The following is a 17382-nucleotide window of genomic DNA, read 5'->3' as shown; positions in this document are numbered from 1 at the left end:
ACCAATAAAGCTAAGGGGTGGTAAGGAGGGAGCTTTTCAGGCACAGGGAACAGCCAATTTAAAGGAATGTAGATAGGACATGGAGGGTTACATGCAAGGAACTAAAAGGAGGCCAGAGTATCTAGATCACAAGAGGAAATAGAAGAGAGGTGGAAAATGTTTGGAAAAGAGGGGGACATTTTCTAAAGGGCTTTAATGACTACTTTTACTTAACACTTGATCTTATGTAATTGAGTCAATAAAATTTGCTGACTAAGTTACATGGTTAGTTCTGCCTGCAGAAGAATCATTTTGGCAGCTGAGTGGAAGATGTTCAGAGAGGGCAGACTTGAGGAAGGAAAACTGATTTGAGGCCTGTTGGACAGTTAAGGTGAGAGGTTATAAAGACCTGCATTGTGAACATAGAACAGTTCACCTGTCAGATCTATGGGAAAGGAAGGATTTTAAGACCAAGCAAGAGGTAGAAAATATTACAAAATGTAAAATAAATAATTTTGATTACATTAAATTAAAAAGGTTTTGTAAAAAAAAACAATGCAATCAAAATTAGAAGGGAAACAACAAATTGGGAGGAAAAATCTTTTATAACAAAAACCTCTGACAAAGGTCTAATTACTCAAATTTATAAGGAGCTAAATCAATTGTACAAAAAAGTAAGTCATTCCCCAATTGATAAATGGGCAAGGGAAATGAATAGGCATTTTTCAGTTAAGGAAATCAAAACTATTAATAAGCACATGAAAAAGTGTTCTAAATCTCTTATGATTAGAGAAATACAAATCAAAACAAATCTGATGTATCACCTCACACCTAGCAGATTGACTAACATGATAGCAAAGGAAAGTAATGAATGCTGGAGGGGATGTGGCAAAGTAGGGACATTAATGCATTGCTGGTGGAGCTGTGAAATGATCCAACCATTCTGGATGGCAATTTGGAACTATGCCCAAAGGGTGATAAAAGACTGCCTGCCCTTTGATCCAGCCATTCCACTGCTGGATTTATACCCCAAAGAGATCATAAGGAAAAAAACTTGTACAAAAATATTTATAGCCATGCTCTTTGTGGTGGCAAAAAAATTGGAAAATATGGGGATGTCCTCCAGTTGGGGAATGGCTGAACAAATTGTGGCATATGTTGGTGATGGAATACTATTGTGCCCAAAGGAATAATGAACTGAAGAAATTCCATGTGAACTGGAACAACCTCCAGGAATTGAGGCAGTGAGAGGAGCAGAACCAGGACAACATTGTACACAGAGACAGATACACTGTGGTACAATCAAATGTAATGGACTTCTCTACTAGCAGCAATGCAATGATCCAGGACAATTCTGAGGGACCTATGAGAAAGATCACTATCCACATTTAGAGAAAGAACTGTAGGAGTAGAAACACAGAAGAAAAACAACTGCCTGATCACATGGGCCAATGGGGATATGATTGGGGATATAGACTCTAATGATCACCCTCATGCAAACATTAATAATATGAAAATAGGTCTTGATTACTGGCATATGTAAAACCCAGTAGAATTGCTTGTTGGCTATAGGATGGGGAGGGGTGAAAGGAGGGAGGGAAAGAACCTGGATCATGTAAGTGGGAAAATATTCTAAATTAATTTAAAATTTTTTCAAATAAAAAAAAAGACCTGCATTAGCGTGGTCGATTTCTTAGTGGAGAGAAGGATCATATGTGACACTACAAAATATCACATCAGAAGTGAAGTGTGAGACAATGAGGAGCTGCAGGTAAGTGAAGTTGCAAACCAGGGTCAGTAGTATGATAGTAATGCCTCAATAGGAAAAGAAAAATCAGAAGTGTTTTGTGTATTCTCCTCTACTTCAAATTGTCTTGGTCATTTGCTTATGATATGGGAAAGACTCTAAAACATTTAACCTTTGAATGACAGATACTTTATTTTTTCAAGAAGGAATCTCTGTATCAAATTCTATCCCAACAAATCCAATTCCAAGAATCCCCCAAGTCCAAAATGGACTTCAGGATCTTGGTTTTTTGACAGTTATTAAACACAATTAAAATTTGTAATTGGACATACTAAAATAAATTAGCATGCCCTGGCATGACATTTCTAAAATAAAGTAAAATTCAGTGTAATTTCAATGCTTTGACCCATTCCAAAGGGAGTGTTATCACCTAAAATAGAAAGACATTATGATATAATTTCTCCCATACTGTATTACATGATCTACTCTGAAGACAGAACAATAAGCTGCTTTTTTCCCCTAACAAGTGAGATCAAAAAAGGAAAAAGCAGCTATTCTGAATATTTTCAATTTCTCTCATTAACAAAATGTTTGAACAAGTTCAACTACTCAGTAACAAATACCATTTTCATTCTGAACTATCTAACATAACCTAAGTTATCAATGCTAAATTTCCATTATGTAATCCTGTGGCTTTTAATCAGCTGTCACACATAATTGTTTAATATAGCCTGGTACTAACTCAGTTGGCTCAACTTCTAGACTAATTTGGGTATGAGGTAGACTTATCTAACTAGTTAATACACAATTAGTAGTAAGTATTTTATGGAAGGCTATAAGATAAAATCTGTCAATGGGACTGCTGGCAACATTAGAATTTGCCAATATTGGAAATCTATACAAAACACTTTTTTTCCTAGAGAAGAAAACTCTCCATTGATTGCTCATATATATGGTCCACCCTTTGACCCAGCAATACCATTACTAGGTTTATATCCCAGAGATCAACAACAACAAAAAAACCAAAAAGGGAAAGGACCTATATATACAAAAATATTTAAAGTAGCTCTTTTTTGGTGAGGAGGGGGCAAAGATTTGCCAAGTAAGGGGATATCCATCAATTAGGGAATGGCTGAGTATAAGTTATGGTATATGATTGAAATGGAATATTACTGTGCTATAAGAAACTGACAAGAAGGAAGAGCTCTGAAAAACCTGGGAAGACTTACATGAACTGAAGCAGTGAAATAAGCAGAACCAGGACAATGTTGTACAGTAATGAGAATATTGTACAATGAACAACAGTGAATAAAATCTATTCTTAGCAATACAATGATCCAAAACCATCCCAAAGGACTCATGATAAAAAAAATGCCATTGCTTCCAGAGAAAAAGAATTGGGTAAATTCAGACCAAAGCAAACTTTTTTCATTTTCTTAATTTTTTTCTGTTTGAGTTTATATCCACAAAAGGATCAATATGGGAAAATGTTTTACATGTATGAGATTATTTACCATCTCAAGAGAGGTAGACTGTTAGGGGGAAGGGGAAGAGGGAGAGAATTTGAAATTCAATAGTCTTTTGGAAACTATTTTTACATGTAATTGGGGAAAAGTTAAATATTTTATGGAAATTAACATTCTGAGTCATTTATCAGTTATACCTATTTTCTACAAGCTTAAGTAGTAGTTACTTATAAATAAAAATAAGGTTTAAAAATAAACTGGATGTCCACTTAGTCAAAGAAAGTATTTAAGAGATACCACTGACTGTAATAACCACTGGAACTGACAACCATTTGGTTAACCAAAACAAACACCCACCAGTTCTAGTTTTAATGTTATAATTGGTTTTATCAACAAAAGAAATTACTTCTTTCTTTTTCCATTATTTTTGAACAATAATCATCTTCCAAATAAAGAATTCAGGGTAACTATTTTAAATAACATTTCATTTATAGTACATAAAAAGCAAAACATGCTCTATGACAGAAATAAACACCCAATACTACAATTAAAATTATTCATGGATTTAAATCAATCTCTTTCTATCCTTGTCAAAAATTCTTGATCTAATAAAGAATATTTTTCAAAAAAATTCTTAGAAAGGAACATACTGGTTAATTTAGTTTTACATTCACTTTATTGCTCTAGAAATTTTAGTTATAAAACCATCAGATTACAGATATAGTGATAAGAATAGCCACAAAAAAAAGATCAACTGTGTGCTATGCAGTTACTTCTCCAACTTAGTGGATAATAATTCTTCCATAAATAGCTGATTAAAGTGAGCTCAATCAAATAAAATAAGAGCAATCAAGTAGAATTATTCTAGTCCCTTTTAAAAACTTCGCCTTTGTGCCTACAGGTTGAGCAAAAAGATATGGACAACTGATGGTGACTGACAAGTGACTAATGAATGTATTTTGATAGTCTAAATTACATGCACACATTAAAAAAAACTAGTTACAGATAACTAATATACTTTGGACCACTGAAGTTTTGCAATATTTAAATATTTTCCAATCATGCAACAGTAATAAAAATCAGAATGAGTTTTATAAAGGAATTCTGTGAGGCTCAATGAACAGGATTTAACAGTTCATACAAATAAAGTCACAGTTGCAGTGTACCCAACTCTCCAAAACTTACCTAAGTATTATAGAGAAAGGATACATACTGCATTTTTTTTATCAGTTACCTTATAAACCTTCTCATGTAATTCTTTAATCAGGTTTGCTGGATGAACATAAAATCTATATGGCATAAGTTTCATTATTATCAGAATAAGTCACCAAGTACAGTCACTTGGTTTTACAATTAATTTTCAGCTAAAGGCATTTATTTCATGTGGTGTCTCAATAGCTGCAAACTTTATGTAAATTCAAGCCTAAGAAATCAAGAAAATTGGCAGTTCAGAATCTAGATTATGAGATTCTATAAAGATAATACCTGAATTGTCACCACATGTATTAAAAAAGGAAAAAGCTTTTGTTTTAGTTTTAGAGTTCTATCCTATTTAAATTCTTTGACAAATTCTAGTCAAAGGATCAAGTGAAGGATGATTGCTCCTTACAATACATACCTTTTGACCTCTACCCAAAATGGTTATGTGACTGAAATGATTTTATAACCAGACAACAATGGTATTGGTTGACATTTTAAAAGCCAAAATTATACAAGTTATTGAACAAGACAAAGAAGATCTAGCCATCAAAGTACTGACAAAGTCCCCTTCTAAAGTGAGGACTTCATAAATTTATTTAAAAAAACAGCATAGTATCAGTTTGCTTGTTTAGATGAAGTTTTAAAATTGATGCAATTCTACTACTTCTCTGATAATTTTGACTGAAATTATCAAATGGAAAAAAGAATACTGTCTCAACACATCCACAAATATTACATGTGGGACTAAATCAAGGGCTTGCACTACATGCAAAGTACAGCTAATATGAGCTGGCATGAAAGAAATTTAGTGAGATTTTGTGTGGGAAGAAGAAATTAGTGATGGTTTCCTTGCTTTAAATGATTTTATCTTTAGCTTAATAGACGTTTGTTTATAAGATGCAAACCTACTTACACCATGACCACAATAACATTTTCTCAGAAACCAAAAAGACTTGATTTAACACACTACAGAATTAAACATTTTTACAGAAAGAAATTACACAACCTGGACCAAGATTAGTGTAATACCTGGCATTTACAAACTCTTGCAGATGTATCAACTGCTTACAATGTTCATTGTACATATAATTTAACTGGATGTTAAACTATGCAACTGTTGGTGCCAATCTACTTAAAAAAGCGATGCTCTGTAGACACAGTCTTCTCACAAATATGGGACATGCAGGTTTCATTACTAGATGTTCAACAACAATCCTCAGTTCATTAAATAAGGTCCTGAAAGACAAAGATTATTTTCTTTCAGAAATGTAAACACAAAGCCATATTAATATTACTCTAGCAAGTCCAAAATAAAAGGAAAATTTCAATGCACCCCAGATAAAGTAACAAAACAATATACTACTAAAATTCTCAAAATTAAAGCTTGTTATATATTGTCTGGGAAAGGTTGAATTCAATGCACCTAATATTCTTGAAAGGGGGTATGTGGTGAGGATGAGGAAGAAAAGCAAGGCAAAAAAAAATAAATCAGGTTAGTTCTACCCAAATAGTATGATTTTTGTGAATTTTTAGTCTTCAGAGAGGCTAGGGATCATCATTTCAGGAGTTCCTAATATGTAGGGCAAAAAATTCCTTTAAAATTCACTTTATTGCTTTTTCCCCATAAAAATTAAGATATCTTCTATCTAGTCCAACATATTTCTATGGGGAACACTAAATTGGCAGCAAAATCGCTGACAGAATATAGGAGTTTGGAAGACCTAGAGTGCCTCTGATACATTACTAGCTGGCAGTTTTATATCTGCAAAATAAGTATAATAATACCTATAAACACCCCTTCTGGGGTGATCTCAAATGAGACAATGTATACAAAGTGCCCTGTAATGTGAGGAGGGAATTTGTATTTTGATTTGATCAAACAGAGATTTAGACTTCCCTTCCATTTATTTTGAATTTGGGTCAATCAAGCAACCAGGGAATTGATCCCAGTGGTACTGCCCCCCTGGGTGTTGCCAGGCTAATTGAGGAATTGTGATTGGTTCCTGAGGGGTGATGTAGGAGAGCTAGTGCATGAAGGGAATGGCATATAAGATGAGATCCAGCAGCAAAGTGTGTGTGTGTGTGGGGGGGGGGGGGGGGGGGTTGTTTCTGAGGCTGAGATTCAGAGACAGACTCTGGGTTGTTAGGCTTTAGGTTGATAGGCTAGGTAATTCTTTATCTCCTTTCTATATTTCCCTCTCATTATCTTTATCTTACTATAATGAAGCAATTAGAGCATTAATAGTCTTGTAACCTAAGGGTTAATTTCTATAAACAGTGACCACAACATTGTTTTACTCTTATGATTTAGTCAAACCCATTGTAACCATTACAGTAACAAGTCAGTAGCAGAGTCAATTAACAGTTCTGTGTCTCATTTGCTTATTTTCAAATTTCGCCACTTGTTCAAAGTTTAAGTCTGTTTTGGAAACTACCTTCATGTGTCATTGGTCAAGTCATCTTTGCTTCCTCCCTTCAGGGGAAGGGCTATACACAGCAAGGGCTCTCTCCTGACCTATTATAAATTCCAACAAGAATATGGATTATAGTGGGCATGTAGGCTGAGAAAATTTCTAACTATACTTCCTTATCTAGACTCTCATGAAGGATCTTTTGGCTTTGATGAGCCTTACAGGGTTCTGATGAGAAGAATGGGGGATGGTAGAACCAAGCAGAAGAGAGGAGAGGACATTAAGGAGAAAGCTAAGGAAATGCAAAAGCATGTGTGTATTTGGCAAGAAACAAGAAGACATCAAAAGTGGGATACCAAAGAGAAGTCACTGTGGCTGACTCTGACCTAAGTGATATAACTCTGAAGAGAAACTTTTAAAAGAAGCTAGAGCCAGGAGAGGAACAAGGCCCAGTGGAAAGGCTTGCCTTGGAGTAGTACTGAGAGCCACATGGATTATGCCTGATAAACTATGTGCCAGGTGTTGTGCTAAGCACTGATACAAAAAGAGAGATAGTCTTTGCTCTAAAGGAACTCGGTCTCAGAGGAGACAAGCAAACCACCATGTACGAAAAAGATCTAGAGAGAATAAACAAAGATGGCATCTTTGAAGAGGGAATGTGGAGAGAGTGATGGAGCAGCTAGATGGCTTAGTGGATTGAGAGCCAGCTCTAGAGATAGGAGGCCCTGGGTTCAAATCTGGCTTCAGACACTTCCTAGCTGCGTGATCCTGGGCAAGTCACTTAACTACAGTTGCCTAGCTCTTACTGCTTGCTCTTCTGCCTTAGAACCCAATATACCAATATAGAGTATTGTTCTAAGACTCTCTCCTCATTTATACCCTAACGCTTTATCCAATAAACAGTTATTTTTTTACTTTACTGAAGACTCAAACATCTTAAATGTAGTAGAAGGGGAATTACAAATACATCAACTAAAGAAGAAAGAGACTGAAGGGGATTTCCTCTTACCCTTCAGCTCTAGTCACATCTGATTCCATTGTTCAAACAGCTCTGCTGGGGGGAGGGGGAGGTTAGGGTATAAATGAGAAGAGAGGAAACAGGAAGTCCCTGACTATTTCCCTCCTAGAGAGGTCTTCAAGGGGTTTGAAGCACAAGTCTGGGTCTAAGTCCCAGACTATTTTAATTTCTTTGTGGGCTCAAGATGATGGTACTTCTTGTCTCAGAGATATGGTTTGAATGAATCTTCTGCAGGATAGTCTATTTCCTTCCCGGAAGGGAAAAAGTCTCTATCCCACTAATGTAACAGATGAATGGTCTGGATCTTCTACTGCCCAGCAAAGGATTTAGTGGATATAGCTTTGTATGCTCAGTAAGGATTTTGCTCCTTCCCTCTTCAAGCCAAGGAGAGATAAAAAAACCCAGCAGTCCCCAACTGCTCTTCCTTTACTTAGCTGGAATGTTCCATTCCCATCCCCCAGTGGCAGCAGAGTTCCATCTCATCTTTTCCTGAGATAGCTTTGCAAATTCCAGTCTTTTCATTCATTTTAGCATTTCTCTCTTCCACAAAGGGAAGAATAAAAAGCAATTGTAAACAACTTCTTGTAGAAGATGAAATGTTAGCTGGAATTTGAAGGAAGTCAGAGAAGACAGGAAGCAGAGAAGAAAAGGGAGAGAGCTCAGGCATGGGAGACAACTGGTGAAAATACCCACAATTGAGTAAAATAATGTTTTGTTCAAAGAGCAAAAGGAAGCCAGTGTCACTACATGGAAAAGTAAGTATATGTCAGGTATAGGACTGGAAAGGAATAAGACTGGAAAGGTGGGGGATATGGGTTCTGAAGACCTTTGAATACTGATTCTGGAAGGTGATAAGTCACTGAGTTTATGAGGGAGGAGGAGGGAAAGAAAGGGATGATACAATTAAGACCTTTGCTTTAGAGAAGTCACTTTGGTGGTTGAATGGAGGATGAATGAAGTAGAGAAAGACAAGGCCGGCAGACCCACGAGCAACAATCTGAGTGTGAGGTGCCAAGAGCCTTTTACCAGGGTGAAAACAGTGTCAGAGGAAAAGATGGGACCATATATGAGAGATATTATCAAGGTAAAATCAAGAGAACTTGGCAACAGCATGGATTGGGGGAGGTTTTAAGAGAAAATGAGGAATCCTAGGTTGTAAGCAAATTCATTTTGGATACTATAGAACATCCAGTCTAAGATAAAGCATGTGGAGACTTAAGTCTGAATGTCAGGAGAGAGGGTAGGGCTGGATAAAAGAATATGGGAATCATTAGCTTAAAGATGATTTTGAATCCATGGATGCTGATGAGATCACCATGTAAAATAGTATAGGAGGGAAAAAGAAGTGGGCCAGGACAGTCCTGGGGGACATTCAACATGAGTAGGTGTGACCTGAATAAAAATCCAGGAAAGACTAAGGAATAGTCACAGCTAAATAGGAGATTCTAGTAATTTTATGGAAACTTAAGAGAGGATCAAGAAGATTGAGAAAGACAGTGTCAAAGAATGAAGACTAAGATAGCAAGATCCTCCAAATCACCATTCTTGCTTCTACCCCAACACTCACAATCATCATCAGGACTCCTATGGAAAAGGAGTCCACCAACCCTCACCAAATGCCAACCAACTTCCACTCACAGGACAAGCAGGGAAGACTAGCTGAAGCAAGGTACCCTAAGAGTGGTCTCCCTCCTCAGAATATGAGCTCTTAGAAAGTAGAGACTCTCTTACTTTTCTATTTGTCTCCCCAGTTTGGCACAGTACCTGGCACAGAGCAGACACTTAATGAATGCTTACCAACTAACTTCATTCATTCATTCATTCATTCATTCATTCATTCATTCATTCATAAAAAGCAACTGGATTTGACAATAAAGAAATCCTTAGCAGAATTAGAGAGATCAGGTTTGACTAAATGACAAGGCCTGAAGTCAGACTAAATATTAAGATCTCTTTTTGTATTTTTTTGTTGTGTAAATATAACCTGTTCTATGATTGAAAACTCTGTAATGCTATAAAAGTGTCATTTATTATTATTACAACTATAGGATAATCTAATTGGAAAAAGCACTGGGTATGGATTCTGAACACCTAGGTCTTCATCTTAATTCTACTAACAAATATATAACCCAAGCTAAGTCACAAAAATCTTCTATACATTTGTTCATCCATCAAATTACTAATACCTTCTCTAACCTACCTTGTAGACTACCCTAAGATAGGTGCTATTGATAAGGTATCAGAATTATTGCATTTAAGAGTTTTTCAATAAACTAAGTTGTCTTTTTCTATTGCCTTTTTTCATAGAGATTTGTTTCCACGTAAGCTTTAAGTATGTTTATTAGCAGATATTAGCAAATGTTCCTTTAGCTCAATGCTTGAGTCTTTTTCATTTCATTGTGTAACCACAAATTTTATCTTTCTAAATGACTAAAGGGGTAAGTCAGTGAAGAGAATCTATACATGAGGATGGCATGCCTACTACATAACAGGATGTTGGAGAAAGGAAACTTTTGAAAAAACAGGCAAGTAGGAGTAGCTAGGTGGCTCAGTGGAGTAAGAGTCAGGCCTATAGATGTGAGGTCCTGGGTTCAAATCTAAGCTCAGACACTTCCTAGCTGTGTGATCTCGGCAAAGCACTTAACCCCTATTGCCTATCCCTTACTGCTACTGCTCTTCTACCTTAGAATCAATACACAGTATTAATTCTAAGATGGAAGGTATGGGTTTAAAAAAAATATATATATATGTACACACACACACACACACACACACACACAAAACAGCCTTACAATAATGAAGGAGTGTACAAAGAGTGACCTGGTTACTCTCACAAAACCCAGTAACAACAGTAGCTCAACTGCTACAGAAGGTTCCAATTAGGAGCTTTGCAAGGATTACCAGCAAGCTGAGGCTCTAGAGGCAACATGTATTGACAGAACAGTAGAGAGAGGATAGAGACTCTTCAGGGAAATAAGCCAACATAGCAGAAAAAGCTCAATGTGCTGTAACATAAGATATTTTCTTGATATTGTATGGGAAATATCATCAGCTTCATGATGTGAATTTCAGGATAATGAATGACAAATAACTGGCAAGTATAAAAAGATTTAGTGACAATTTTTTACAAATTCACAGGTTTCTGGTTAGAACATATAAAAAAACATATAAAAAGAACATATAAAAATCATATAAATTAAGAGAAATACTATTTAAGAAAGTGACAGATCAACATTGGTAATGGAGTAACAGATAGAAAATGAAGTTATAACATCTTCTATATATTTCAGTTTTACTACAACTTTGGTTACAACTTTAGTCACTTGTTTATTAGCTCAAATCCTGATCAACTTCATTATGGGTATTACCAGATCCTCTCTTGAGTTATTTCCTGCCTCCTTCAATGTGCCCTGTACAATACCAAAGCAAAGATCTTGAAATACAATTAAATCAACCTGTAGGAGGGTGGAGGGGAAGACTCATTATAAGGGAAAGCAACATACCTAGTACTTTGCTAAGCACTTTGCAAATATCTCACTTGATATTCAAAACAACCCTGTGAGTTAGGTGCTTGTGATAGCCCCATTTTAAAGTTGAGGAACCTGAGACAAAAGATAAGGGATTTCTCCAGGTTCATATAGCTAGTAAGTATCTGAGGCTAGATATGAACTCAAGCCTCCCTGACTCCAGGCCCAATATTTTATCTGCTGTGACACTTTTTAAGCCAAATGCATGATTAAGGAAGTCATGTTGTGAATTTGGATCATGTGTGTGATGCAACGACAAATACATGACTTCTGTAAAGAGAGAAAATATCCCCATATAGCACTGTGTGAAATACACAGTAATACTTCTTACCTGCCTATCATGTAAAGTCCTTATGTGCATAGGAGATAAGGAGCCCTACAAGGCTCATCTAAGGGAGTCTGTAGGTGATAAGCACACAAGAGTCTGCTAAGCTAACCACAGGCCAGATGAAACACTTCTCTTTTCAGTCAAACCATGATGCTCAAAGGCCTCAAAAGTACATATTAGAACAGAGAAGAAAAAACACCCCTTAATCCTGAAATTAAACAAGGGGACAGAAGAAGAGAGTCCAAGACAGTCAGTGTGCTGTGTGCTCTCTGCCCACCAACATCCCCTGCTTCCCATCAGTGGGTGGCTATACACACCAGAGACCTCTCTCCTGGGAAGCCCAAGGATAGCCTATAACCTGTTGTGTGATGGGCATCCTTACAGATATTGCTACAATAAAAATAAAACCAAGAGCACATAAGTATGTGCCAGTATGTAATTTCTACAATAAGGGGAACAATGTCTCACCACTGGGAGGGCTTCATACAATTTAGTAGAGGTGGGCTTAGCACTTATTCACCATGCTTTTAACTAGGTTTGTGTTATCCCCAAATCACATCCCTTCCCCAGATTTCTTAAGTAGATCCCAAATACCCATAGGAAAAAACCTAGAATTCTTAGCTTGACATTTGGGACTCTCACAGGGTCTGACCACACCCTACCTTTCTAGGCTTCTTTCCAGCTACTCACCTTCCTGAAAGCTCAGCTCTATCTCCCTCTTACTTCCCCCCTCCCCCAACAAATCTTGTCTTTTCTTCCCTCCATACTACCACATGATTTCTCTTCCACTCTCCATTCAAAGGTCATCTTTTCCCCCTCATCAAAATTCTACATATCCTGGGACCAAGTCAATTTGCTCCTCCTTTCTGAGTGCTCCCCAGAGCTCTAGAGCTCATGCTGGTCCACTCTCCAAGTTCCTTTAGCAATCACTTCTTGTACTATTTACTCATTACACAGAAACCTGGAACATCTCTTACATTGTGCTGAGCAATAACTTCTCTGCAATATGGTTAGCTGACTTCACAAGAACACTTTATTTGTGCAAATTTACTGTAAGCCCCCTGAAGTTGGGAACTGTATCATCATCCTTGCATTTTGGCCTGGGTTCTTTCATGTAGTAAATAAACATTTTAGCCCTCCACAGAATCTCTGATTTTACCATTACTGTTTGTGGATGGAAGTTCCCTTCACTAACATAGCTTAGTGTCAGTTCCTGTGGTCAAAATAATTAGCCTCTCTAAACCTAGTAGGGTTGGCCAACCAACAACAGGTACATCATTCACCGCAAAGACTTGTATGCAAAGCTTTTCAAGTTTGGAAGAACCAGTGAGAGCTTGTGTTCCTTAGAAAAAGCCTTCAAAAATCTAGGGCCAGGATGAGCCACTGGAGAGGAACATTTATGGCACTTTGACTATAAAATATTATGTAGCTAATAATGTAAGTCACATTTGCACAATAAAAATAAAGATTTTCTTAAAGTTAAGATTAAATTTCAATCATCCCCCAAATTCTAATATGGTAGCTTTGTATTAAATTATAGAGAATGGATAAAGGTAATGATCATGGTGCCCTTCTTCACTAAGGGTAGGTATAAATCTTTTGTAAGATGTAAGCTTACCGACAATATGGATTTCTTCGGGAGGAATATCGTAGGGTAAGAAATCTGTAGTAAATGAAAGGCTGGAGCAAGTTTCCTTGACCACTAGAATAAAATTTTAAAAACATGTAATGAATATTTCATCATTAAACATTTCATTATATTCTCATACTCTTAACACATTCTTGTTGGATAATTGGTACAAGGCAGCAAAATATGTGCATTTATTTTTTAAAACCAGAATAATGATTTCATTATTGCTGGGAGCTCCTGTTGAAAAGCCTCCTTTACTAAAGTAGACTGGCAATTTCTCTCTAACTTAGCTTCTTAGAGAGTTTTGGAAAGTGGCCTAGAACACTGACAAGTAAAGTGACTGTCCAAAATCACATAGCAGGTATGTCTAAGGAAGGACTTGAGTTCAGTTTTTCCTAACTGGAGACCAATTTTCTATCCACTAACATCATGTTGCTCCTCCATATAAATCTTTTTTTTAAAACACATCTTTATCTCTGATAAAGGTCTCATTTCTCAAATATAAAAACACAAAATCAAATTTATAAGAATGCAAGTCATTCTCCAATTGAAAAATGGTTAAAGGATATGAATAAGCAGTATTGAGATGAAAAAATCAAAGTTATGAATAATTCTAGCCCTTACTGCTCTTCTGCCTTATAACCAATATACAGTATTGAGCCTAAAATAGAAGGCAAGGGTTAAAAAAAGTTCCAAATAACTCTTGATTAGAGAAATGCAAATTGAAACAACTGAAGTACCACATCACACTTATCAGATTGGCCAATATGATAATAAAGGAAAATGATAAATGTGGCATGTGGCATGTGGCATGTGGATGTGGCAAAAATGGGAAACTAATGCATTGCTGGTAAAGTTGCTAACTAATCCAACCATTCTGGAGCAAAATTTATATCCCAAAGGGCTATAAAATAATTCATACTGGGGGCAGCTGGGTGGCTCAGTGGATTGAGAGCCAGGCCTAGAGACGGGAGGTCCTGGGTTCAAATCTGGCCTCAGACACTTCCCAGCTGTGTGACCCTGGGCAAGTCACTTAACCCCCATTGCCTAGCCCTTACCACTCTTCTGCCTTGGAGCCAATACATAGTATTGATTCCAAGATGGAAGGTAAGGGTTTTAAAAATAATAATAATAATTCATACCCTTTGATTCAGTAATACAACTACTAGGTTTGTACCCCCCAAAAGGACCTACTTATACAAAAAAATATTTATAGCTGCTCTTTTTGTGGTAGCAAAGAATAGGAAACTAAAAAGATATCCATCAATTGGGGAATGGCTAAAGAAATTGTGGTATAAGATGGTGATGGAATACTATCATGCAGTAAGGAATGATGAACAGAATGATTTCAGAAAGAGCTAGAAAGACCTTCATGGACTGATGCCGAGTGAAATAAACAGAACCAGGAAAACACTGTGTACAGTAACTGCAATATTATGGAATGATCAACTGTGATAGACTTTGCTACTATCAGCAATACATTGATATAGGACAATTAAGGGACTTATGACAAAGAATGCTATCCACCTCCAAAGAAAGAATTGTGAGAGTAGGAATGCAGATGAAAGCATACAATTTTTCACTTGTTTATCTGGGTATAAGTTTTGGGGATTTGGTTTTATAAGATTATTCATTTACAAAAATGAACAATATAGAAATGGGTTATGCATGATGATACCTGTATAACCCAGAAGAAAATAAAAATTAAAAGATTAAAAAAAAATTTCTGTCATTAACTATTTCTAATTTTACAATTTTTTAAACATTAATTTAAAATTTTTTTGATTTCTAAATCCTTCCCATCCCTCCCACATCTCTCTCTCCTATCCTTTGAGAAGATAAACAATCTGATACAAATACATATGAAGTCAACATAATATTAGCCTCATATATATATGTATATGTATATGTATGTATGTATGTATGTATGTATGTATGTATGTAACCTTCGATCTTAGAATCAATACTACTTACCACTGATTCTAAGACAGCAGAGTGGTAATGGCTAGGCAATGGAGCCAAGTGACTTGCCCAGAGTCACACAGCTGGGAAGTGTCTAAAGCCAGATTTGAGCCTAGGACTGGTCCAGTCTCTAGGCATGATGGTCTTATCCACTATACCATCTAGTTGCCTCCTATAAAAATTTATCTTTAGCAGAATCTTGCATATTTACCAAAAAAAGAACTATTCAGACACACACATAATAAAAGTCATATGCAATAAAGCATCGAGAATTTAAAAGCATAAAAATTAAGAAATGTACGTATGGTTTCATAACAACTAACAGCTTCTGCCAATTAATATACTTGTTTTAAAACTGTGGTTAAAGATGTGTAATGATGAAAACATTGACACTTATTTGCAAATACTGAACTTTGAATGTTACTTTCTATAAAATATAGTCATAAGACAACAAATTTAAGAGTTGGGAGTTTACAGTTCATTTCATCCAAACCACTTTCACTTTTCACAATATGAAAGTTAAGTCCCCAAGACTTAAGTGATTTGATCAAAATCATAAAGACAGAAGCTGCAAAGTCTTACTGTGAAACCTCTAAATACAAGGCAAAAACCCTAATGTTACACTGTGTAAAAGGGAATTCTTTGTTCTCTCTGAGTTTACACTTGTGATAGGGAATCCTTTATTTCCTTTGTCCATTTGAGTTAACACTAACTTAAGTACCCCTACTTAGATTGTGAAGACAGGATTAACTCTCCTTTTTCTACTTTTGAACTGAATCAACAAAAGATTGAAAACCCTACTTAGTACTAGGTGGGAAGCTAGCAAGGTACTTAAGAGAACTCACAAGTCACTTACTGAGAGAGCTCCACCCTTTTACTCAGTCCCAAACTTGTGAATCCTATGATCAGAGTTTATACCCTCAGAAACTCAATCAACCACGAATCTATGAACCCTTTTGATGAGTATTCACCCCCCTAGAAGGTGAGAACTGATTCCCACAGACACTGCCCCTTGGGCAGTGCTAGACAATTTGGAAACTGTGGTTGGCCCCTGTAAAGAGGGGCAGGGACAAGAAGTCACCATAAAAAACCATGAATCCTGCGACTTGAGTCAATCTTGTGGAGGTAGTCTCCTGAATGGAGAGTCTTCCAGGGAGCTTAGCTGGAGACTGCAGCTTGGATCGTGGGCTTGTAGCTCGGCTTCAACTTGGACTCTAACTCCTGGACTACTTCATGGGGTGAGTGAAAGGCTGATTCCTTTCCTAGTTTCTAGAGAGACTAGCTTCCATATTGGAGGAGGCTGCATGATTACCAGCTTTCCTGGCTAAGAGTTAATTAATCTCTGCCTGGATTAAGATAGGATAGATAACGTTTCTATTCCCTTCACATTTCTCTACTGTTTCTTCTCTATTTTGTAAATAAATTTCTGACTCAATATATAATAAATATTGGTGACCATACAATTTCATAAAATTATTGTCCAACCATTAATCTTTCACCTTTACAACTATAATTAGTAAGTTTTAACACAAGCTTCAAATTTTGCTAAAATTGTAGAGGAAAATCAGAACTATGAATGATTTTATATGTCAAATAAATATAGCTTAATACTTTAAATAAAATTTTAAAAACAAACACTAATTTTCCTTTAGACCTCATTTGCTCACTACAAACTATATAATAAGTGAATTTTTCTCTGTAAATATTACTGGCCTTTAAACCATCTAAATATTAACTATTGGTATTCTAAATGTGAGATCCTTTTCAGTGACCAACAAGATGACATGCTACTCCAAGAAATGAAATCAATTTTGACAATATAAATGAAAGACAAAAAGAAATTGAAGCTAAATGGAAAAGTTCAAGAGGCAGTTGGGTAGGCTAGTGGATTGAGAGCCAGGCCTAGAGACCAGAGGTCCTAGTTTCAAATCTGACCTCAAACACTTCCTAGATCTGTGATCCTGGGCAAGTCACTTAACCCCCATTGCCTAACCCTTATCACTCTTCTGCCTTGGAACCAATACACAGTATCAGTCTAAGATGGAAGATAAAAGTTTAAAAAATGGAAAAGTTCACAACTACTTGCTTTAGAAAAGCAAATGAAGAAATTCAGC

The 17382-nt window shown here is 36.3% G+C and overlaps 1 protein-coding gene across 2 annotated transcripts in view; it reads right to left on the bottom strand.

The window, feature by feature from the left end:
* Nucleotides 1-3558: 3558 nt before the first annotated feature.
* Nucleotides 3559-17382, bottom strand: part of TMEM33 (transmembrane protein 33) — a 29106-nt gene continuing 15282 nt past the window's right edge. For both annotated transcript variants that reach the window (XM_007496512.3, XM_056802572.1), the window contains 2 exons: nt 13295-13378; nt 3559-5628 (listed from right to left, as the gene is read on the bottom strand). In XM_007496512.3, the coding sequence (XP_007496574.1) occupies nt 5499-5628; nt 13295-13378 (214 nt within the window). In that variant the 3' untranslated portion in view covers nt 3559-5498. The remainder of the gene's footprint in view (nt 5629-13294; nt 13379-17382) is intronic.

Source organism: Monodelphis domestica, chromosome 6, assembly GCF_027887165.1.
Source record: "Monodelphis domestica isolate mMonDom1 chromosome 6, mMonDom1.pri, whole genome shotgun sequence".
NCBI lineage: Eukaryota > Metazoa > Chordata > Mammalia > Didelphimorphia > Didelphidae > Monodelphis > Monodelphis domestica.
Note: the sequence above shows the minus strand (reverse complement) of the source record. Positions and strands in the feature narration are given on the sequence as shown.